The 23030-nt window shown below is 43.0% G+C and overlaps 1 protein-coding gene across 3 annotated transcripts in view; it reads right to left on the minus strand.

Annotated features, from left to right (window-relative positions):
- Usp30 (ubiquitin specific peptidase 30) overlaps positions 1-21803 on the minus strand; it is a 30820-nt gene extending 9017 nt beyond the window's left edge. For 2 of the 3 annotated variants that reach the window (XM_074061162.1, XM_020169968.2), the window contains exons 1-7: positions 21606-21803; positions 18477-18586; positions 17267-17449; positions 11396-11499; positions 5869-5967; positions 5148-5193; positions 4023-4117 (exon numbers count right to left, since the gene is read on the minus strand). In XM_074061162.1, the coding sequence (XP_073917263.1) occupies positions 4023-4117; positions 5148-5193; positions 5869-5967; positions 11396-11499; positions 17267-17449; positions 18477-18586; positions 21606-21688 (720 nt within the window). In that variant the 5' untranslated portion in view covers positions 21689-21803. Of the gene's footprint in view, positions 1-4022; positions 4118-5147; positions 5194-5868; positions 5968-11395; positions 11500-17266; positions 17450-18476; positions 18587-18806; positions 19368-21605 lie in introns of those variants that run through there. The other variant, XM_074061161.1, reaches the window with a different exon arrangement.
- Between the last annotated feature and the right edge of the window lie 1227 nt (positions 21804-23030).

Raw genomic sequence — 23030 nt, forward strand, 5'->3', positions numbered from 1 at the left:
CCCAGCTACTTGGGAGGCAGGCACAGGAGAATTACTTGAGCCCAGCCTGGCCGACATAGTGAGACCCCTATTATAAATAAAACTTTTTTCTTTTTGAGGTACTGGGGTTTGAACTCAGGGCCTTACACTTGCTAGGCAGGCACTCTACTGCTTGAGCCATTCTGCCAGCCCTTTTAGTATTGGGTATTTTCAAGATAGGGTCTTGAGAACTATTTGCCAAGCCTGGGTTTGAACCACCATCCTCCCGATCTCTGCCTCCCAAGTAGCGAGGATTACAGGCATCAGTCACTGGTTTTTTTTGTTGCCTGGCAACAAAATAGTTAAAGCAGATTATAATACAGTATTGACAGTATTGTGGGGTTTATAATGTATACAGATGTAATGTATATCACAAAAATAGCAAAGGGTGGGTAACAGTTATACTTTTATACTATTCCAGTACTCTACATGAAGGAGTATAATAGTAACTTCAAATAGACTGTGATGTAGCCAAGTTGCATGATATAACCACATACACAGACACATACACACAAAAAGCTAAAAGTCCAACAAAGGAATTATGACAGAATACTAAAAAAGCATTCATTTAATCCAAAAGAAACCAGTAAAGGAGGACAGGTAAAATTTTTAAAAATTTAAAAATTTAAAAATAATAGAAAACAAACAGTAAACAAATGGTAAAATGATAGACCTAAATCCAATCATATAAATATTCACATTAAATGTAAATGGACTAAACACTCAAATTAAGAGGCAGATTGTCAAACTGGATAAAAAAAAATCAAGACCCAATTATATGCTGTCTATAAAAGTCATACCTTAAATATAAAGATAGGTCAAAAATAAGAGAAAAGAAAGAAATATAGGAAAGAAACACTAGTAGATGAAAACAAAATCATTCGAATAGATTTGAATCATTCAAGTAGATGAACCAAAGCTGAAGAGAGACATTTTGCCATGACAACAACTCATCGTGATACCTGTGCTTAGATCTAATACTAAAGTTTATTCAGAAAAAAAAAAAGAAAGAACTACAGAAAGAAACAAATTCTTGAGATTATATTTAAGGAAGAAATAATACCAATATTAAATGAGATCTTTCAGGAAACAGAAGGGGAACATTTTCTAGCTGACTTTTTATGATGCTGGTATACTCCGTACGGCAAAACTTATCAAAGACTTTGCAGGAGGAGAACACAGTAAGACCAGTATTCCTCCTGAACACAGAGACTAGTATCCTTCAGAAAATACTAGCAAATCGAGTCCAGTAATGTGTAACAAGAATAATATATCACAAATAGGTTTTTATCCCAGAAATGCAAAGCTGCTTTAATACCAAGAAAAATGTTAATTCAGCACATTAATGGGATAAAAGGATAAAATATGCCAGGTGCTGGTGGCTCATGCCTGTAATCCTAGCTACTCAGGAGGCAGAGATCAGGAGGATTGTGGATTGAAACCATCCCAAGCAAATAGTTTTCAAGACCCTATCTCAAGAAAACCCATCACAAAAAAAGGGGGGGTGGCTGGTGGAGTGGCTCAGGGTGTAGGCCCTGAGTTTAAATCCCAATACCACAAAAAAATAAAAGGAATAAAATATGATCATTTCAGGCTGGAGGTATGGCTCAAGTGGTAAAGCACCATCTAGCAAGAACAAAGCCCTGAGTTCAAACCCTTGTCCTGAAAAAAAGTTTAAAAAAAAAAACAAAACAGAACTACCATATAACCCAGCAATCCCTTCTCTGGGTTACCTACCCAAAGGAAATAAATTCCTTCCCTCATAAAGACAGCTGTACCCCCATGTTCACTGCAGCACTATGTATAATAGCCAAGATAAGGAAACATGTTCAGTATCCTTTAACAAATAAACAGAAAAAGAAAATGTGGTACACACACAGAGGAATATTATCCAGCCATAAAAAGAAGGAACTCCAGCCATTTATAATAGCTAAAGAACCTGGAGTATATTACATGCTAAATGAAATAATGCAGAAACAGAAAGATATATAGCACATGATCTCACTTAAATGTGGACCTAGAAAAGTTGACCTACAGAAGGAAAAGGAAGAATGGGGATTATGAGGCATGGGGAGGGATGGAGAGATACTGGCACCAACCTTCAGTTACAAGATGATCCAGGACATAGCATGGTGACTACAGTAGTTTCTACTTAGAATTTCCTATGAGCAGATCTTAAGTGTTCTAACGGCACACACAGGGAAATGGATGTGTTAACTGGCTTGGTTGTGGTAATAATTTCACAATGTATACACATATCAAACCATTACTTTGTATATCTTAAGTACATGCAATTTTTATTTGTCCACTATTCCGTAGAGTGGTAAAGAAAGAACCTACACTGAGACACCACTTCATAACCACAAGGGTGGCTGGAACCAAAAAATCAGTAGTACAAGTGCTGGTGAGGCAGTGGAGAAGCCAGACCTCTCCCGCCTGCTGATGGGAAGGGAAAGTGGGGTAGCCACTTTGGGAAGCAGTCTGGCAGTTCTCCAAGAGGTTAAACCTACAGTTACCACACGAGGGAGCAATTCTACTCCCACATATTTACCTGACTGAAATAAAAATACATGTCCACATAAAAATCTGTACACAAAAGATCCAAAAGATAAACATGTACACAAAAACAAAAATAATAATATACAAATGAATATGTAGAATGTGTCTGTAACAGTGGAACTGCTCTATGGAACTCGGTGGAGGAGGGAAAGGAAAAAGAGAATGACAGAGCATCAGCAATATCGAAATACTTAACATCTGTGCAGGTCGACGATATAGGATATGTATTGAAAGCTGCTGTGAGAGAGAAGGGGTAAGGGAGCATAACAGAGGAGGGGAACTGACCAAAGTCAAGTCTACTCACAGTGGGTATACATGGAGAAACCCCTTTGAACATTGACTTAGGAATTAATAATGAAAGACAGGACTGTGAAATAGGCACAGCGTTTGGTTATACTTGAGGAAGGGGGGGAAGGTGAACAAAGGAGATTAAGGTGAGGGTATATGGTTGACGGACTTCATATACATATACAAAAAAGAATAATGAAACCTCCTGCAATTGCTTTAAGTAGGGAAGGAGGGTGATGAGGAGAGGAGATGGTGGGGGCAAACTAAACAATGTACAATGTAAACCTATTCAGAATTGTTGCAATGAATCCCCCCATACAATGCATATATCCTAATTAAAATGAAGGGAAAAAAAAAACATTGTATATAACAGCCCCAAAATGGAAACAATCCAAATGCCTATCAACTGAAGAGCAAATAAGCAAACTGTGGTATGTCCCTGCAGTACAGTACTGAATCAGTTACAAACAGGAATGAAGTACACTTTGACATGAAAGAACCTCAGCTGAAACTATTATGCTGAGTTACAGCAGCCAGACACAAAAGAATACACAGGTGATTCCATTTCTAGGGAATGTCCAGAATGAGCAGGTCCATCAAGACAGAGGTAGATTAGTGGTTGCCAGGGGCATGGGGGATAGAGAATGGAAGACACTACAAATGGACACAGGGTTTCTCTTGGGGGCTGTGGTAGGGTTTCTCTTGGGGGCTGTGGTAGCAAAAATGTCCTAAAATTGATTGAGGTGACCGCTGTGAAATTCTCTATCTTTGTATTATACTGAAAATTTTCCACAATAAAATTATTGCAGTAGGGTGTGGTGGTACACACCTGAATTCCAGCACTTAAAAAAAAAGAAAAAAAATTAAAACCTCAAACACCCCAGTTCTAGAATCTGTTGTGCCCACTGTAAGCATAAACTCAATATTAGACTCAAAATCCTGCAATCCACAGCAAGTCTGATGCTCCTGGTGGAGAAGGTACCTCTAAGGATTAAATGACAGGTGGTACTGACCAAGGTGGGCAGTCAGTCTGCAAGGTGTGCAGAGCCAACAATCACAGACACCATTCACTGAGGTCAGCCCCACTCTCAAGGTCCTTTCCTGAGTCCCAACTGGAGAAAGCCTCACAGAAATAACAAGGGTTGGTGTGCACTTACCTGGTGTTCACAGTGTTTGCAGACCATGTTACTAGTAAGTCTTCCATGAAAAGGATGCTGAGACTTCCAGTGAAGGGACAAGGGGTGAGGAGACCCTAGAATGCAAAATGTCTTTTAGGATGCCATATTTAGCCTTTTGGCACCAACCTCAAAGTTCACCCTCCTTTTTTAGAGTAGAAGCTCTTTCCTTAGAAAAGATGTCCTTGAAAAGTACATTAAAGAGCTTTCTTCGCTGACCTCCACCAGGCAGACACCCTCTCTCTCAGGCCACTTCTACAGGACTTTACAAAGGACTTTGGTACAATGGGAACAGCCAAATTTAAAAAGGATCTGCATTTAATGACATCTTCTTACAAACAACTGCTTAAAATGTTAGAGAGATCAAAAGAAGGCTCCCACCAGGGTGCACTCCGTAAAGATGAGCAGGTTCTGAAGAACTGGAATATTCTCTGGTTAGGATAGGAGTTAACAGAGTAAACACTATGGAGAAACACTTGCTGTGGAGTCAAGGTGGCCCTAGGCTCAGTCTTGGCTCTCTTCTTTTTAGCTGCATGACCTGGGAAGTCATTTAGTCCCTGTAAGTCTCCTTTGCTGGAAATGGGGTTAATAATTATCCCATTGTCCTCAACCTCATAGAGGTGTTGAGAGACCTAGATGAGAAACTGCAATACCTGGCACACAGTATGGGCTCTAAAAATATTTATTTCTATTGCTACTATTACCCAAAGGAATTGATGTGTCAATTTTATTAATTTTTTAAGTTTTAAGAAAATAAGGATTTCTATCTAGGGAGAACTAAAATAATTTGCAATAAAAGTTGGCCAAATGCTGAAGATTCAGTTTCCTGAGTTCTTCCCAGGATCTGCAATTCAAGGAGGAAAAAGAAAGCCTTTGTTTATAGTATAAGTGAGTCTGTCCAGATGAACCTGAGCAGGCCAGGGGTGTAAGGAAACATGAAGACATGCACTAAAAGCTGTTTCCAAAACACAAGTTCCTTTGCAAGTACATCACAGATCAAGCTAGATTGAATGTCACCAGAAAAAAAAAAAACTTTTTAAAACAAATTATTGACATATCTAAAAAAGTACACAACTTATGTGTTACATTTGAATGGAAAAAGACTACCTCTTGTGCAGCAGGTTATTTCTTTGGGAGTTATTTCTGACTGTTTCTATAGGGAAAGAAAAAAAAAAGAGAAACAAGACTGAAAACCCCACTGTAATCCCTTTCACTACCCTCACCACCCCAAAAGTTTCTGGGCTGACTACACTATACAAAATCAACTTTGAACAAAGCCCATGTTTCTAAAAAAGTAGCCTTAATTATCATCTCTGGTGTATTCCTTCATCAAATATAATCAAAACATATTTTCTCTGTCTGGAATATTTTCCCCTTTAATAGTTAACTTCTATCAACTCCCTAATACATTCTTTCTTCTCAAAGCCAACACAAAGTGCAGTAATGAATCATGGTAAAGAGCCTGACATTCCCAGCCAAAGGCAGCAACTGAAAAGTAGGTCATTTAAGACAGCCTCGTTCTCACTCTGGATTTTTTTTTTGTCTTTTTTTTTGGTGCTGGGATCGAACCCAGGGCCTCACGCATGCTAGGCAAGCGCTGTGCCACCGAACTACATCCCAGCCCCTGGATTTTTTTTAAGGTAATAAGTTTGAACTCAAGGCCCCAAGCTTGCTAGGCAGCTGCTCTACTACTTGAGCCACACCCCCATTCCTGATTTTTTTATTGAATCATACATTTGTATTTAAGGTCACACAAAGATTGTATTTGTACTTCCTATACTTACTAAACTTGCACGAACTGGTTATACTGAAAATATTAATGGTTTACCTCCAAGGAATGCACATCAAACAAATGTGTGACCCTCGGCTGACGGTCTCGCTCATCTTCCAGTGATGAGGTAATGACATGGAATAACTCGTGAGCATCCTGTCAAAGGGCAAAGCATTCTTCAGAGGCCTGATGAGGCAAGCGCAGGATCAGAACCGCCCTCCCATGTGAACCATCAGGCAGACCCTGACAGTTAATGGAGGCAGAATTTGCATTCTACCTTCTCAGGGTTCTGCTCATTGAATGAAAACTATTACATCCTAGATGTTTTCACAAATGTGGACTCTCATACTCAACTCAGAGACCCAAGAGGATGGAGAAGGAAAGCAAGTAGGTTGGCTACCTGCAGGCCAGCAGCCTCTGAGCCTGCATCAGCTTTACTGAGATAGCTCTCACCTCTGTTCCTCTACTCCATCCAACTCCAAAGGAGCATTTTCTTAAAAATTGTGGTAAAAGACACCTAACATCAAATTTAACATCTTTACTGTATTTTTTTTTGGTGGCACTGGGGTTTGGACTCAGGGCCTTGTGCTTGCTGGCAGGTGCTCTACTGCTTGAGCCACATCTGCAGCCCTTGGCCTTTTCTAAGTATATGCCTTAGTGGCATTAGGTACATTATACTGTTGTGCTGCCATCACCACCTGCATCTCTAAATCCTTCCTCTTCCTAAACGGAAACTCCATACCCTTTAAACACTAATTCTCCAGACCCTAGCAACCACCATTCTAGTTCCTGTCTTCAGAAATGTGACAATCCAAGGTACCTCACATAAGTGGAATCACAGTATTTATCCTTTTGTGACTGGCTTATTTCACAGAGCATAATATCCTCAAGGTTTATCAAGGTTGTAGCATATATCAGAATCTCTTTCCTTTTTAAGGCTGAACAATATTGCATTGTGTAAATGTTTTGTTTGGACTGAGGGTATAGCTTAGGGGAATGCACACAAGGCCCTGGTTCTATTCCTGGAAGTACCCCCCCCACACACACTTTTTTCCTCATCTATTCACCATCAGTGGACACATGGGTTGCTTCTACTTATAAGTCCTGCTACGAGTGGACAAACACTCATGTGAATCCCTGCACTCAACTTCTTGGTATGCACTGAGAAGTGGCATTGCTAGATCACAGGGCAGGAGACACTCCCAAAAAGCCAAAGCCACGCCTCACTGCTCTCCCTGCTCCCTCCCAGCTGTCAGGGCTCTGACCCTGAGGCCTCAAATGGTGATCTTTTAAACTGGTGAAGATACACTTATCTTCACCTAAAGGCTAGCTGTGATCAATGATCTTTTGCTTTTTATTTATTCTTGTTTTGTTTTGGCAGTACTGGAGATGAGCCCAAGGCCTCATGCATGCTAGCCAAGAGCTCCACCACTGAGCTACATCCCCAGCTTTCTGACGATCTTTTAAAAGGCAGATGACTTTGATCTTCTGCCTCCAGCTTCCTGGTGGCTTTCACTGCCAGTGGAAAGCCACCCTCCTGACCTACCTGTAATGCTTTCCAAAGCCCCTAACTGAAAGCCAGACACACCTCCTAGAACTCCCCCTCCTTGATGAGCTGCAGCTCTGGCCTCTTCTGTAGTCCTGGAGCACACTAATCTTATTCCTCTTTTGGACCATACCCTCATCTTCATCTGGCTACTCCTTCCCATCCTTCAGACCTCTCTGAAATAGCTCCTTCTCAGGAGCTCTCCCTTACCAGCTACCCAAAGATGCCTGCCCACTTCACTGTCACCCTACAGGTCCACAGCAAACCTGAGGCTCTGCTTCCAAATGTGCCCTAACTTCCTGAGGCTTCTCCATTCCCTGCCTCAAGCCAGTGGGCACCAAGCCACCCTGGACCAGGAAGCACAGCAGTCTCCCACCTTTCCCCAGCTCTCATTCTTGCTCTCACAGACCTTCCTTTTTCCACAGAAGTTGGATCAAGCCAGTGCACTACTCCAAGCCCTCTGTGCCCACCCCTCTAATCACAGAATGACCCTGTTGCCCAGGTCCTGCACAAGCTGCTCCCTCCCAACCATAGCTACCACCCTACCCATGTCTCCTGCCCTCTCCCAGATCCAGGTCTCTGCTCTGGCTTACTCCTCCATCTGGAAAACTCTGCACTCAGGTCTCCATCAGCCTCTCTCCTGGTCATCCTTCAAATCTCAGCTGAAAACTCAATTCTCCAGAAAAGCCTGCCCTGTCTAAAGCAGCTTCCACTGTGGCTTTTCTCCCCATACCCTGTCCCCAACCATGAGCCTCCCACCTCATGCTTTGTCACAACAGCCTGTTTAGGGCTGGTGGAGTGGCTTAAGTGGTAGAGTGCCTGCCTAGCAAGTGTGAGGCCTTGAGTTCAAACACCAGTGCCACCAAACCAAAACAACAACAAAAAAAAACAACACCCTGTTTATTTCTTGACAGCACATCTTGAAACTACCTGTTTATTATCTGCAGCCCCACCTCCTACCAAGAGTCCAAACTCTATGAAAGGTGGGAACCCAGAAAGTCACTCTGACTGCTACAACCTCTCTGTGCTCAATAGGCCTTGTCGCAGTATGCACTTGAGGAGTATTTTTTGCATATATAAGTAAATCCCCTGCTGGGCTATAACCTTCACTTAGGAGGGTGGCAGAGAGGCAGAGATAAGAAATGCAAGGTTCCTGCTCCTAGGGACTCATAGTCCAGAGGCAAACATGGCAGCCCAGGCATTAGCCAACAGCTCAAGCCCAGCGAAGCCCTGGGAGGAGAATATGCTCTTTTCGTACACTCAAGAAGCCTTCAGAAATAAGGCATTGGGCCTGGCCTGGAAATAATCTGAGAAAGGACAAGGACACAGTCAGAGCTACATCCTATCCTGTCAGTCGGTCAGTCATGCAGCTACCCAGCCTCAAAGAAAGGAAGAGTACTTGAGAGTGTGTGCTTCAACATCAGAGTCTCAAATCCAGGCTATGTCTCTGAAGGGGCAAAGCACTTCATTCCTTGGAGCCTCAATGTGCCCATCTGTAACATGGGCATAATAATCACACTCCTTACAGAGTTGTGGGGAAGATTAAATAAGGTAATTCATGTAAAGAAGGTGTGTCCACTAGCTCTTGCTGCAGACACAGAAAATGGGCTGATGGTCAGTGACAGTGGGCAGTGGGCTGACTAGATCAGGAGTGCTGCAGATGTACACAAGGCCCATGACAGAAGCTGTGGATGCCTTCTTGCAAAGAGCAGGAGACCAACAGTCAGACATGTGCACAAGCCACCACACCACCTGGCCCAGTGATGGCAGTGGGCTGAGGAGCTGTAGACACTTCACGGAGGAATGCAGACTCAAGCGGGTCTGTGGGGGAGGGGTGAGACTTACAAAAGTTATCTGTCCTTAGGGACTTCTCTCAAAGACATTCTCTCAACTGAGAGACTTGTAAAAGGCAGCTAAATAATTCCAGTCACCAGAAGATTAAAAAAATACTTTCTAAGTAGAAAAACATTTCAATATACAAATTAAGATGCATTTTAACTTCTTTTTTTATTTTTATTTATTTATTTTTTTGCAGTACTAGGGCTTGAACTCAGAGCCTCACACTTGCTAAGTTTGTTAGGCAGGTGTTGTACCACTTGAGCCACTCCACCAATCAAGACACATTTTAAGAAAGTAAAGGTATCATCAACTTTGTGTTTAAAAAGGAACACATAGCTTTGGACTAAAGAGCAGAAATAAGAGCTAGTCTTTGAAACTAAGGGGTACTAGAAAGCCCTCCTCTCTTCCTTTTCATGTTTTTTAAAATGTGGGGGCTGGAGGCTTAGGTGTAGAGTGACTACCCAGCAAGCTCAAAAGCCTGAGTTCAATCCCCAGTACCACCAAAAAAAAAAAAAAAAAAAATTTGACCAACTGGCCCGGCACTGGTGACTCACACCTGTAATCCTAGCTACTCAGGAGACAGAGATCAGGAGGATCAAGGTTCGAAGCCAGCCCAGGCAAATAGTTTGAAAGACCCTATCTTAAAAAAAAACCCACTGCCAAAAAGGGCTGGTGGAGGGACTCAAGGTGTAGGCCCTGAGTTCAAGCCCCAGTACTGCAAAAAAAAAAAAAGCTTCTTACTCCAGTTCCACAGTTGGGAAGATCCAAAAGGCTACCTCCCCTTTCCCAGGTCTAGTGTTTGGACAATGGCGGCAGAAGCAGCCCACACAAAGCAGAATGGGGCCACCCAGGAAAGAAGGCTGGGAAGCACACTTTAACACGATAGCGAAGTTAAAGTGTTTCATCCCTAGGTCTCTCTCTGCTGGCCTCCACCTTAGACTCACTGCTGGTAAGTGTGGTCTGGGGTGGAGGAGGGTGACCAAGTTGTAATGATTGCATGAAAAGGGAGGTGAAGGTGGCTGCAAAACAGCCTTGGAGTTGCACAGAACATCTACTGAAGATTCTAAGCCAACCTCTGATTCCAGCCAACCTGGAATTGGAGAACATCATTCTGAGTGAGGTTAGCCTGGCTCAAAAAACCAAAAATTGTATGTTCTCCCTCATATGTGGACATTAGATCAAGGGCAAACACAACAAGGGGATTGGACTTTGATCACATGATAAAAGCGAGAGCACACGAGGGAGGGGTGAGGATAGGTAAGACACCTAAAAAACTAGCTAGCATTTGTTGCCCTTAACGCAGAGAAACTAAAGCAGATACCTTAAAGCAACTGAGGCCAATAGGAAAAGGGGAACAGGTACTAGAGAAAAGGTTAGATCAAAAAGAATTAACCTAGAAGGTAACACCCACGCACAGGAAATCAATGTGAGTCAATGCCCTGTATAGCTATCCTTATCTCAACCAGCAAAAACCCTTGTTCCTTCCTATTATTGCTTATACTCTCTCTACAACAAAATTAGAGATAAGGGCAAAATAGTTTCTGCTGGGTATTGAGGGGGTGGGGGGGAGAGGGAGGGAGTGGAGTGGGTGGTAAGGGAGGGGGTGGGGGCAGGGGGGAGAAATGACCCAAGCCTTGTATGCACATATGAATAATAAAAGAAAAATGAAAAAATAAATAAATAAATAAAAGGAAAAGGTACCCCCCCCCAAAAAAAAAGAAAACTGGTCTTTTAAGAAACAAGGGTGTGAGCCAGAAAAAGGTCTCACCTGAACCTCCAGGCTCTAGAGTGACATGTCCTGCCTCTTTAAAGGACCCAGGCTTCTGAATCAGCCAGTGAAGTGCAAAGTCACTTGAGAAATGAAAAGATTTTACCTCTTTGGGAACTGTCTGTATATGCCCCATCTTGCTAACCTTCCATCCACTGGATAACACAAAGCTATCTGATCTCTCTCATCATGAGGGCAGGAAGAGAGTTGGTATCTGGTCCCAGAGCACTACCGTTGTCTAAAATGTCACAGAAAAATCCAGGGCTATAGTTCCCTGATAGAACACTTGGCTAGCATGTTCAAAGCTCTAGACTCAATCCCTAGCACTGCACAAATGCAAAAAAACATCACAGGCTAGGCAATGCAGGTCCGGCCCCCAGTCACTATGGGAAAGGATTGTCGGAGTTCAACCTACTGCCTGCTGTGCTCACCTGTTCTTCAAAGGAAGAGATCTGCCATCTGTACATTCTTAAGACATCCAGCAAGCAGCTCGCATCTAAGACTTCATCCTCAGTGACTTCTTGGCAGGACAAAGCTGGATATAAAAAAGGCAAGACAATTACTAAGTTCACCAGCATAACAGCTAACCAGAATGCCTGCAAAGTACACCATATCAAGCTAGTTAAAATCTAAGGACTGAGCTTGGCACCCATGGCTCATGCCTATAATCCTAGCTACTCAGGAGGCAGAGATCAGGAGGATCGTGGTTCAAAGCCAGCCTGGGCAAATAGTTTGGAAGACCCTATCTTGAAAAAACCCATCACCAAAAAGGGCTGGTGGAGGAGCTCAAGGGGTATTCCCTGAGTTCAAGCCCCAGTACCACAAAAAAATTAAAAAAAAAAAAATCAGAGGACTGTAAAATTCACTGTGGAATTAGATCTTGTTCATCTTCCTTTGTAACTTTCCACAATACTTCATATGCTAGTAGGCACTGAATGTTTGTTGAGCGAATCTAATTTTTCATGAAGCTGGAGCATTTAAATGATCTTCAAATTACAATCAGCAGTATAAGTGTATTGTTGCAAGTTCATGTTGAGTATGATTTTAAGTCACAATTCTTTAGGTCAATGACCCTCAAACACACTTTAGTCATCCCATGCACAGTTCAGTGCCACTCCTGTCCATGAGCCCTCCCACGGCTACCTGTACTTGTTAGCATTCCAGTTTCTAAGCAACACAGCACAGAGTCAGGAAGCTGAAGGAGTCTTCTGATTGCTTTACTTTTTAATCAAAAGAAGAATAAAGCCGAAAAAGTTTGGTCAGCACGGTGGTATGCACCTGCAGTCGCAGCTACTAGGGACTTGGGAGGATTGCTTGAGCCAGGAGTTCAGGGCCAGCCTGGGCAACATAGCAAATAGTTTGTCTCTAAATAAAAATAAATAAATAACAAAAAAGAATTTGATTGGCTTATGAATTTATGATTTCATCTACATCAAATGTTGGTACTTTTTCTATAAAGAGCTGTGTGTTCTCTGCCCAACTACACAGCTCTGTGGCTATAGCACAAAAGCAACCACAAGCAACACCTGAACAAATGAATATGGCTGTGTTCCAATAAAGCTTTATTGGTAAAAGTGAGGCTGGGGCTAGTTTTGGCCTGCAGGTCACAGGGCGCTGACACCGCTCCCCATAAGATGGTACACTGGACCAGTACTGCTAGTGTGGGAGATGAAGAAGTAGGGGTCTGCCATCTCAGTGGTGTCTGGAATCTCAATGACTTCCCGGTTAAAGCAGCCCCACCTGTTTCCTTCTCTTTGCTTTGCAGAGCTCAGACTCTGACACTGAAAGGTCTGAACACTAATGCCCCCATCCCCAATCTATCCCCACTCACCAGTGTCTGGGTGTGGCTGATGACCCTGAGTGGTCAATATGAAGGGCAGCTGGTGGTGACAAGGCCCTAGGCTCAGCCTCTCAGGGTGCACACCCTGGGGCCAGCCCTTTACCCTTTAGAATAAAGGAAGAATTGCGAAAGAAATTGTACCTTCCTTCTTCCTCCCGCAACCTCTGGGCAGCCCTCCTGTTAACTTTTTCTCTCCCAAGGAAAATGTCAAGGTCTCCTTTAGCCTGATTTTGTCTAAAAGGCCATGGGGACAATTTGGCAATGTCTGCTAAGTTTCATATCCCACACCCAGGAATTTGACTTTTCCAGGATTTACCAAAAGAAACACATGCTTAGGTGGGCACAGTGGCTCATGCCCGAAATCCTAGCTACTCGGGAGGCAGGGATTGGAAGGACCAAGGTTGGAGGCCAGCTTGGGCAAAAAGTTGAGACCCCCATCTCAACCAATAAAGCTGGGTGTGGTGGCATGTGCCTGTCGCTCCAATCTCGAGGGAAGTATAAATGGAGGACTGTGGTCCAGGTCAGTCCCAGCATAAATGTTAGACCCATCCCCAAAATAACCGAAGCAAAAAGGTCTGGGGGGAGTGTGACTCTAGCAGTAGAGCACCTACTTGCAAGTGTGGGGGTCCTGAGTTCAAACCCCAGTACATCAAAAAAGAAAAAAAATACAAATAAAAAAGAAACACACATTTATGGACATCATGGGGCCATGGAGAAGGACGTTCACTGCAGCCCGGTTATAATGATGAAGAGCTAGAAACAAAAAGCTAAATAAATGTGGGATGTCTTGAAATTATGGACTCTATGCAGCTATAAAAGTGAATATCTATCTGATAAGGGGTTAATATTCAGCATGTATAAAGAACTGCAACTCAACAATAAAACTCCCTAAATAACACAATTCAAAAATAGGCAAAGGACTTGGACAGACTTTTCTCTAGAAAAGATAAAACAAATGGCTAATAAGCAAATGAAGAGACACTCATGCCACCTGTCACCAGGGAAATGTAAATTAAAATGAAGAGACACACCTCACAGCATCAGGAAGACAACACGTACTGGCAAGGATGTGGAGAAGCTAGGTCTCTGGTGCATTACGGATGGGGAATGAAATGGTGCCACCTCTGTCAAACAAGCATGGTGGTCCCCAACACAACTATCATTTGATTCCACTTCTGGCTATATACAGAGAATAACTGAAGGCAGGGACTCAGATAAATATTTGCACACCAATGTTCCCAGCGGCATTATTCATAATAGCCGTAAGATGGAAACAACCCAGATGTCCACTGACTCATGGATGGACAGACAAAATGTACCATATACACACAATGAAATACTACTTAGCGTTAAAAAGGAATGGAACTGTGATACATGCGATCACTGGATGAACCTCAGGGATGCGCCACACACATGTTGCAGGATCCCACTTACATGAGCCACACGCAGTACCTCATGACTCGACGAGGTAAGGTCACATCTACAGAGACAGAAAGGCACAGTGCTGGCCACCAGGGGCAGGGAGAGGGGAGGGGAGGATGGGAAACACTGCGTAATGGGTGCAGAGCTTCAATGCAAGGTGACGAAGAGTTTGGAAATGGATGGTGGCGACTGTTGCACTGTACGTACTACCACTGAACTCAAAAACAGTATGAACTCAAACAGTATGTTTATGTCATGGACATTTTACTACAATTTAAAAATTAAGCAAAGGAAGCAACTCATAGAAGACAAAATGTGTAAGGCCACTAACCTCACAAAAAGATACAAAGTGAATGAGGCAAAATGTACTGAAATGGTCATGAAAACCACCAATAATGGTCTGGAAGAACACACTTACATATCCTTTTGGGAAGGAAGGAGGGGAGCAGTATTGGGGCAACTCTAGCTTTTTTTTCATTTTTTTTTTTTGTGGTACTATGGCTTGAACTCAGGGCTTACACCTTGAGCCATTCCATCAGCTCTTTTTTGTGATGTTTTCTTTCAAGATAGGGTCTCTAAACTACTTGCCCAGATGGCCTCAAACCTCGATTCTCCTGATCTCTGCCTCCTGAGTAGCTGGGATTACAGGTGTGAGCCACGGGTACCTGGCAGGACTCTAGCTTTATTTGTATTGCTTTAACTTTTTACAAAGAGAATTGATTCATGCATTACTTGTATTATTAAAAACTACTCATAGAAAAACCAAGTAAGAGATGCTGAGAAGCAGAGCAGAGAAGGGAGTCTATCTTCTAACCTCCTGTGACCAAGAATGGCTTTGGTCCCTGACAATGGGTCTCACGTGTGGCAGTGAGGGTATGCTGAGGTCATGGGCAGGACAGCTTCAAGGCCTGGGCCATGACATCTCATGTTTCAGCTTCTTACAGAATTTGTAAAAGTGTGTATTTTGAAACAGTGTAGTAAAGGAAATACTCCTAAATCACCTCTTAGATGGAACAGTAGAACCATTTCATAAACATCTGTGTTGAACTGAGATCAACATGGAAAATTACCTCAATAAAGCAATACTTAGCTGGATGGTATTACTTTTTTTTTTTTTTTTTTTTGCTTAACTGGGGTTGAACTCAGGGCCTTGTGCTTGCTAGGCAGGCATTCTACCACTTGAACCACGCCACCTCCAGTCCAACCCAAGCTAGTTGTTTTTATTTTTGATATATTTTTTCCTTTTGAGACAGGTTCTTCTTACACAGCAAGATGGGTCTGGCTATGTAGCCCAAGCTGACCTTGAACTCGAGCTCCTCCTGCCTCAGCCTCCTGAGGGCTGGGATTACAGGTGGGAACCACCATGTCGAGCTTGTGTATTTTTTAAGTCCAACTGTTTTTCTGACTAGGAAAGTATCATATGCTACTGATAAAGGCAGAAGTATAGCTTATTTTTAACTTTTTTCTAAAATTATCAATAACTGCTAATATCTATATAACAACAAAATGGCCACTGATAACACTGGCCTTTTTCTGCAGTTCTTACTTTGATGAAGTCAAGGATCCTGGTCTTCTAAACTTAATATTATAGGCCATGGCCTTTCACAAATTAAAAAAAAAAAAAACCTCATAAAAATGATTCTACATGATTATATATCATTGATTACTTTATCATTCTATGTTAGACATCAACATTCTTGCCTTTTTTTTTTAACTAATATAGGGAGGTGCTCAAATCACCTCTTAGATGGAACAGTAGAACTGTTTCATAAACATCTGTGTTGAACAGAGATTCCCATGGAAAATTACCTCAATAAAGCAATACTGAGCTTAATGGTTTTTACTTTTTTGTTTTTCAGTAAATGGGGCTAAACTCCATGTTCAATGTTATGGGAGGAGAAAAGCTCTCTAAAGTCAAATAAATTTGGTTTAAAAATGAAGTTGGAGTCACATGTGGTGGTACACATCTGTAATCCCTGTCCTTGGGAGGACGAGGCAGGAAAATTGAGAGTTCTAGGCCAGATTAGACTACTTTAAAAGACCCTACCTCAAAAAAAAAAAAAACAAAAAACAAAAAACAAAAAGACTGGATCAATTATAAATTTTTACCAAACCAGTATTATATTATGACTCTCCAAGTTGAGGGTTGGTGCCCCACCGTTCCAGACTCCTTAATGGATGACTAGGCCAAATGGTACTGAATGTTTTGCAGACTTTCACTGTACAGTTCCAAATCACTTCAGAAAGGTTGCACTGAACTCCACCCACACCTGCAGCAGGTGGAGGTGGATGTCCAATAGCTGGCCAGGTCTGTGAATTTGTTATTCTAAGAAAAGAGGTACAGAGAGCTCAAGCCTGTGATTGTAGCTACTTGGGAGGCTGAGATCAAAGGATCACAATTCAAGGCCAGTCCATGCAAATAGTTTGTGAGACCCCATTTCTAAAATAATCAGAACAGACTGAAGGTGTGGCTCAATCAGTAGAGCACCTGCTTTGCAAGTGTGAAGCCATGAGTTAAAACTCCAGTCCAAACAGAAAAGAAAAATTAAGAAAAAGAAAAGGTACTACTATTTGATTTATATTTGTTTGATGATGGTCAAATTGAATACTGAAGTGCTGTCAGCAATCCTATTAATTCTTTTTGTGAATTACCTTATTTCCTAGGCTAAGACATTTGGTTTTGAAATCAAAATACTTCTTATAACTAAAATGTCTGTGTGGCAGTGGCAGTTCCCCCCCTTACTTAAAAGTTATTTAAACTGATAATTTTTTATAATAAATGGTTCCACCTTTTTCTATTGGTCTCAGTGTTTTTCCACAATGACCTATATGGGGCTGGGGGTGTGGCTCAAGTGGTAGTAGAGCACCTGCCTAGCAAGCATGAGGCCCTGAGTTCAAACCCCAGTGCTACCAAAAAAAAAAAAAAAAAAAGAAAACCTATATAATCTTTTTCTAATAATCAGGTGATTAACCCTTTCTGTGCCTGCTATCTGGACTTATTTGAAAATGCACACAGTCCTCTCTAAGTCCCCACTAGTACCTTTCAGGAGGTGCAACAGTGTCAAGGACAAGTACTGGTGTGGAGGGGGCTCCTTGTGGTCCCTTGTGTACTGGGTGGTGAACTCTTCCAGCCACTTGATGAATGCAGGGCAGGCAGACAAACCCTGCAGCAGTGAGTTCATGAAGCAGGTGTTCCCTAAATTGACAAGGCCAGGTACAAGTCCTAAAAAAAAGTGGGGGAAGAAGAGAATAGCTCATCATCTTGGACCAACTTTCTTTTCTCTTTTATTTGGGACCTAGAGTTTCTGCACTGTGACCTTAAATTTGGAATCCAAATCTGCATAAGTTCTGATCTATAGAGACTGGGGACCAGGCATTCTATCTGTGCCCAGGCCTGGTCCTAGGAAACGACAGGAGGACAAGTCCCTGCCATGCATCATCTTTGTATCTGGCACAGCTTGGCTCATTAACTAAATGTTAGAAACACTTAGTAGTCATCTCCTCTCTATTTTTTCTCCCTCGTTTTCTTGCACGCTGTCTCTTCTTTAGTAAGAAAGCAATGTTTCTCAGAACAGGAGACAATTGCTCTGTTGTTGCTGCCCCAGAACAATGATTTTGTTCTTATAACAATCACTGAAAAAGACATCACTCCACCAATTCTGATCAGTCTTTCTGCAAAGAGATCAACATAACCTGATACAATTCTCTATTCTGCTGAAAATATTTTTAATATGAACGTCTTCAAGCATGCATGAGAATGCACAATGAACCCAATTATAACGATCCCTAGATTTAACAGTGATCAAAATTTCTATGCCCATCCAATTCTTCTTTCTATCTTTCTTTCATTAAATTTTAATGTTAAGTAAAGTAACATTTACAAAAGGGAACATTTATGAAATAAGGAAAGAATTTTTTTTATTAGTGAAGAAACTAACTTGAGACTTTTACTGGTTACTAGCAGCTGGTCAGAGAAACCACAAATGCATGACATAATTAGTCAGTTGTACTACTGAAAAGACAATTGTCATATTAGTGAGAACACTTAAAACATTAAAGTCACTTGAAACTCATCATTATAATGCATGCCTTAAACCCAAGTCTGAAGAGGTGCTGGGATAAAATCTTACTACAGGGTAGAAGTCAATGTAAAAGTACTATTTCAGAAGCTGAAGTCCTCATTTTAAAGATGCAGGAGAACAAAACATGACCCATCAAGTCCACAGACCATGATGCAGTGGCCCCCTTACCTTTTCTGCGCTTCTTTCTTTCTGTGATGGGACCCCAAATAACATATATTCCTGCTGCAAGAGCAGCAGCAATTCCACTGATAACTCCCCAGTTCTTCATGACTTTATATCTAAAAAAGAAAATACATACACAGCTCTCCCTCACCACAAACAGGACTCGTGGATAAATGAACATAGGTAAGCAGAGTAACATTTTGTCAAAATAACCTACCAAGCACTTAACTTGAAAGTAATATACAACAACAGGATTATGTCTGAAAAGTCAAGATGTTTAAGCATTAGGATTTAAAACCTAAGAGAAAACACAACCCTCTACAAGCCCTGTCTCACCCAAAGGAATAGCAGGAGCTTTCTTCCCACTCTGCCTCTTGCTCCGCTGACACACTGGCCATCACACCAGCCACTGCTCCAAACCCAGAGCCTTTGCACTGCTGTGCCCTCTACCGGGAATGCTCTTCCCCTAGATTACTACTTGGTTCACTCCCTCATCTGCTTCTCCTCCCTTCACTTCTCAAAGAGGCCTACACTGAACACTACTGGAACTTGTACTCCTGGTTCCCTTAACCAATTACAATTTTTCTTTTCACCACTGCACTTACCACCTTTCCACACAAAATTCATGTGACTGTTGCCTGTCTCCCACAACTGAAATGAAAAGTCCCTGCCCTTCACTGTCCTGTTTTCCTCTGAGAGGGCTTAAGAGAGCTTTGTTTTACTCACTGACACACCCCAAGTGTCTGGATCACACCCAGCACACCAGAGAGTCTCAACGTTTACTCAATCACTGGATACTGGACCAAACATACAGAAATAGATTTCTTCTTAGAATATTAAACAGATAATAAAAGACCTTCTCAATATTTATAAAATTAAAGATCTCTTCATTTTAGGCTTGACCTGAACACTGAAGTCATTCTTTTATTACAAATGAAGAATTTGCACCAGTAGTTTAAAACACTATTTTTATACAAAGTTACACATTTCTAGGAAATAAGGCAAACCACGTATGTCTGTGTATCTATGTGTGGTACATACTTGCATATGTGTTACATCAGTTCCTATCCCAATATTTGGTTCCTGTCAACACTGTTTTGCTCTCAGCTCAGTAAACATTAACTCAATGTAGTCACTAGTGACAATAGTGACTGTCCTATACAATCAGCATTTTTCTAGTGTCACAGCTTATAAATGAATTTCAAGTAATTCTGTATTCTTTCAAGACAGAGTCAATAGAATGTGCACAGAACTTGGTGGAATTTGGTGCTCGGGTTGTAGCTCAGTGGTAGAGCACTTGTCTAGCACATGTGAGGCCCTGGGTTTGATCCCCAGTAACAAAAGGAAAGAAAAAAAGTGGAATCACATTACTCTGGGTTGATTCTAGCTTCGCTAATTGCTAGGGCATCATTTTACCCTGTAAGCCTCAGCCTCCTCATCTACACAAAGGGACCCTCATGAGACCCAACTCGTAGGGTTGTTGCAAGAAGTAAATAAGCACTAATATACAGGGTACATTGTAAGAGCTTAATAAGTGTTAGCTACTATAATTGTAGGTATTATAACCTCGGGCATTCTTGAAATTTCTTAGTGCGTCACTGTGCTTTTATACAATACACTCACAAAAAAAAAAAAAAAAAAAAAAGGACTATCACTGAAGAAGTAAAGGCCTTGGCCAGGGCTTTAAAATCTAATTTAACCCTAAACTTAAGGATGCATACTCCATGCCTGGCACTGTGGTCATTTTAGCCCATCCTCAGAACTCCACAAACCAGTCAAGATGGAGCACTTCTATAATCCCAGCGTTTGGGAGATGGAGACAGGAGGACTGTAAGTGTTAGGACAATCTGGGCTACCTAGTGAGTTCAAGGCCAGTCTGAGAAAATAGTAAAACGCTGTTTCAAGAAATCAACATACAAAAAACAAAACAAACAACAACAGAAAACAAACTCAACTCCATGGAGGGAAGTTCTATTATCACCCATTTTTTAAACGGAGGGAACTGGGAGACATGGCAAAATTGGTCATGATGAAGGAATGTGGCTCTGAATCCATGCCTACCCATTTCCCAAGTCTGTGCTTAAAACACAAAGTTCATGAGGGAAAATGAAGGACAAAGGCTTGAAGGGACAGGAGACAGGATTTGTTCCGGTCCTTAACAGGGCATTGAGCAAAAATCCAAGGGGTAAGGGATTGATTTGGAAACTCCATTCCTCTGCAAAAGGACAGGAGGAGGAGAAGGGTGAGGCCTGGGAGTTAAAGAGATCTGTCTTCTCCTCCCAGCTCTGCTCTCAGGTCAGCTGTGGGGCCACAGGCAAGGCCTGCTCAAGGTCCACTTCCTAACCCTGGAATCAGGGCACGGACAGGCTAGCCATTGAAGGCTTCCAGCCCTGGATAATAAGCTCTTTTGACCTGCTCCAGTTCCAGAGGAAGTCAAGCTGAGCAACAGGTCTCAGTCATTTAGGGTCAGCCCTAAGCCTGGGGCACTTGGGAGTGTAAGAGAGAAATGCGGGCTGTGACAGGATTGGGGGTCCTAGCAGGAATGAGGGGCCTTTAGCTTTAACAGGACTGGGCAACCTGAATAGACTAAGGGACTTTAACAGGCTTAGGGACCCGTATGGATAAGGGTAATAACATTCAGGACCCAGACACAAGTGGGGATCCCTAGAGAAGTGGGAGGACAGGAGCAGGGATACTGACAAAATGAGGGGGTCTGCATCCTGGGGCACTTATAAGAGTGTGAAAACCAAGGCAGGACTGGGGACCCTGGGTAGTCCAGGAACGGATATGACTGGTGGCCCAGAAGGATCGGGGATCTTGCAGGCTTGGGAGGCACAGAGAAAACTCGGGGCGCGCTGACAGAATCCGGGGCCTGCACAAGACTAGGGGGCCCTCGAAGTCCGGGGACAACGACAGGATGGAGAGGCAATGGCGGGGCTCGAACAGCAGTGACAGGATCTGGGTGGTCGCAGAACGGGTCTGGCCCGCCATCCCTGCCAAGTCAGGGCCTCCAACCCCTCAGGTCACAGAACCTCGGGAGTGTCCACTCGGGCGCTGGCGACCCTGACCAGGGTGTGAAAAGGCCGCCACAGGCCCAGGCGTCTCCGGCCGGCCGCCCCGCCTCCCGCAGCTCACCTGACCGCCGTCCCGGTCCGCAGGAAACGCTGGATGGCCCTGTCAGCCGCGGTCATAGCCGCCTGGGCGCGACAGCTCAGCATCGCCGCCGCGTGGGAGGCCAGCCGCCGCCCCCGCCGCCTCCGCCGCAGCCGGACGGAGGGCTCCGAAGGCGCCCGAGGCGGCGGAACCCACAGCCACAACTCAACCTCCTCGGGGGAAGGTAGGCCTAGGGACAGGCTCCCGGGAGCACCGGAAGTTGCTGCCATCGGAGAGCAATAACCGACGGACCACGTCTCTATTTTTCCTTTCTCCCCTTAGCAACAAGCGCTGACGTCAGTTGCTAAGGGAGGCCTAGCAGCCCTGGACCCCTTGATTTTCAGATTTTGCCTAGGCTCCACTCACAAACTCGGATAGTCCATTTTCAGGAGGGACTCTGGGTCACTTTTCAGTGAGTGTGTGGGGTCCCCGCCCGAAAGTCGGGGTTCTGCTTCGATTATCAACAGGACGCAAATGGGTTGCAGAGGAAGGTGTTTTAATGAGCGTTCAGTCACAGTCACCAAGCTTAGCACATATGGCTGAGTACCGTGACATTATTCATATTTAATAGTCACGCCACAGTTTACATTCCAGGAAACCCAAGAAATGTAGGGAACCAGTAAGTGTGAAAGGTGGAATGGGGACTGGCAGTCAAGTCTGGGGTCTCCAAAACAGTCCTGTCCAATAGGAACAGAAACAGGAACCATACTGGTCATTAAAAAAAAAAAATGTAATCAGCCACATTAAAGTAAAAAGCAAAAGATGAGATTAATTTTAACTGTATTTTACTTTGCCCCTACATATCCAAAACAGTGTCATTTCTACATAAAGAATAATTGAGATAATTTATCATTTTGGGGGAGGTTGTTAAGTACATCTTGTGGCTAGTTTGGACTAGTCACGTTTTGTTTTGCTTTGTTTTTTCGGTGCTGGCAGTGGAACTCATGGCTTCCCACCTGCGAAGCACACACCTTACCACTGAGCCACACGGCCAGCCCCTGATTACCCACTTTTCACGTGCTTGGTGGCCGCAGGTGGCCAGTGGCTGCCACATTGACAGCACAGTTTACAGAGCTTGCGTGCTGAAGAGATTCTGTCTTCCCTTTTAGTCATTTTCCCAAGTGTAGACTAAGAAATCACAACTGCTTCAGTGGTTCTCAGAGGTTTTGGTCTCAGGATTCCTTGGTATGCTTAAACATCATTGAGAGCTTTTGTTTGTGTGGATTATATCTAACTATTCTGTTAGAAACTAACATTGAGAAATAATTTTGCCTTTTATTGAGGTATAATTTACACAGTAAAAATCACCCATTTTTAGTGTAAAGCTGGGAGTTTTGGCAAGTGCATACAGCCATATAACTATCACCATAATCAAGAGATGGAGTCATCCCTGCTCCCAAAGTGCCC

This window comes from Castor canadensis, chromosome 18, assembly GCF_047511655.1.
Source record: "Castor canadensis chromosome 18, mCasCan1.hap1v2, whole genome shotgun sequence".
NCBI lineage: Eukaryota > Metazoa > Chordata > Mammalia > Rodentia > Castoridae > Castor > Castor canadensis.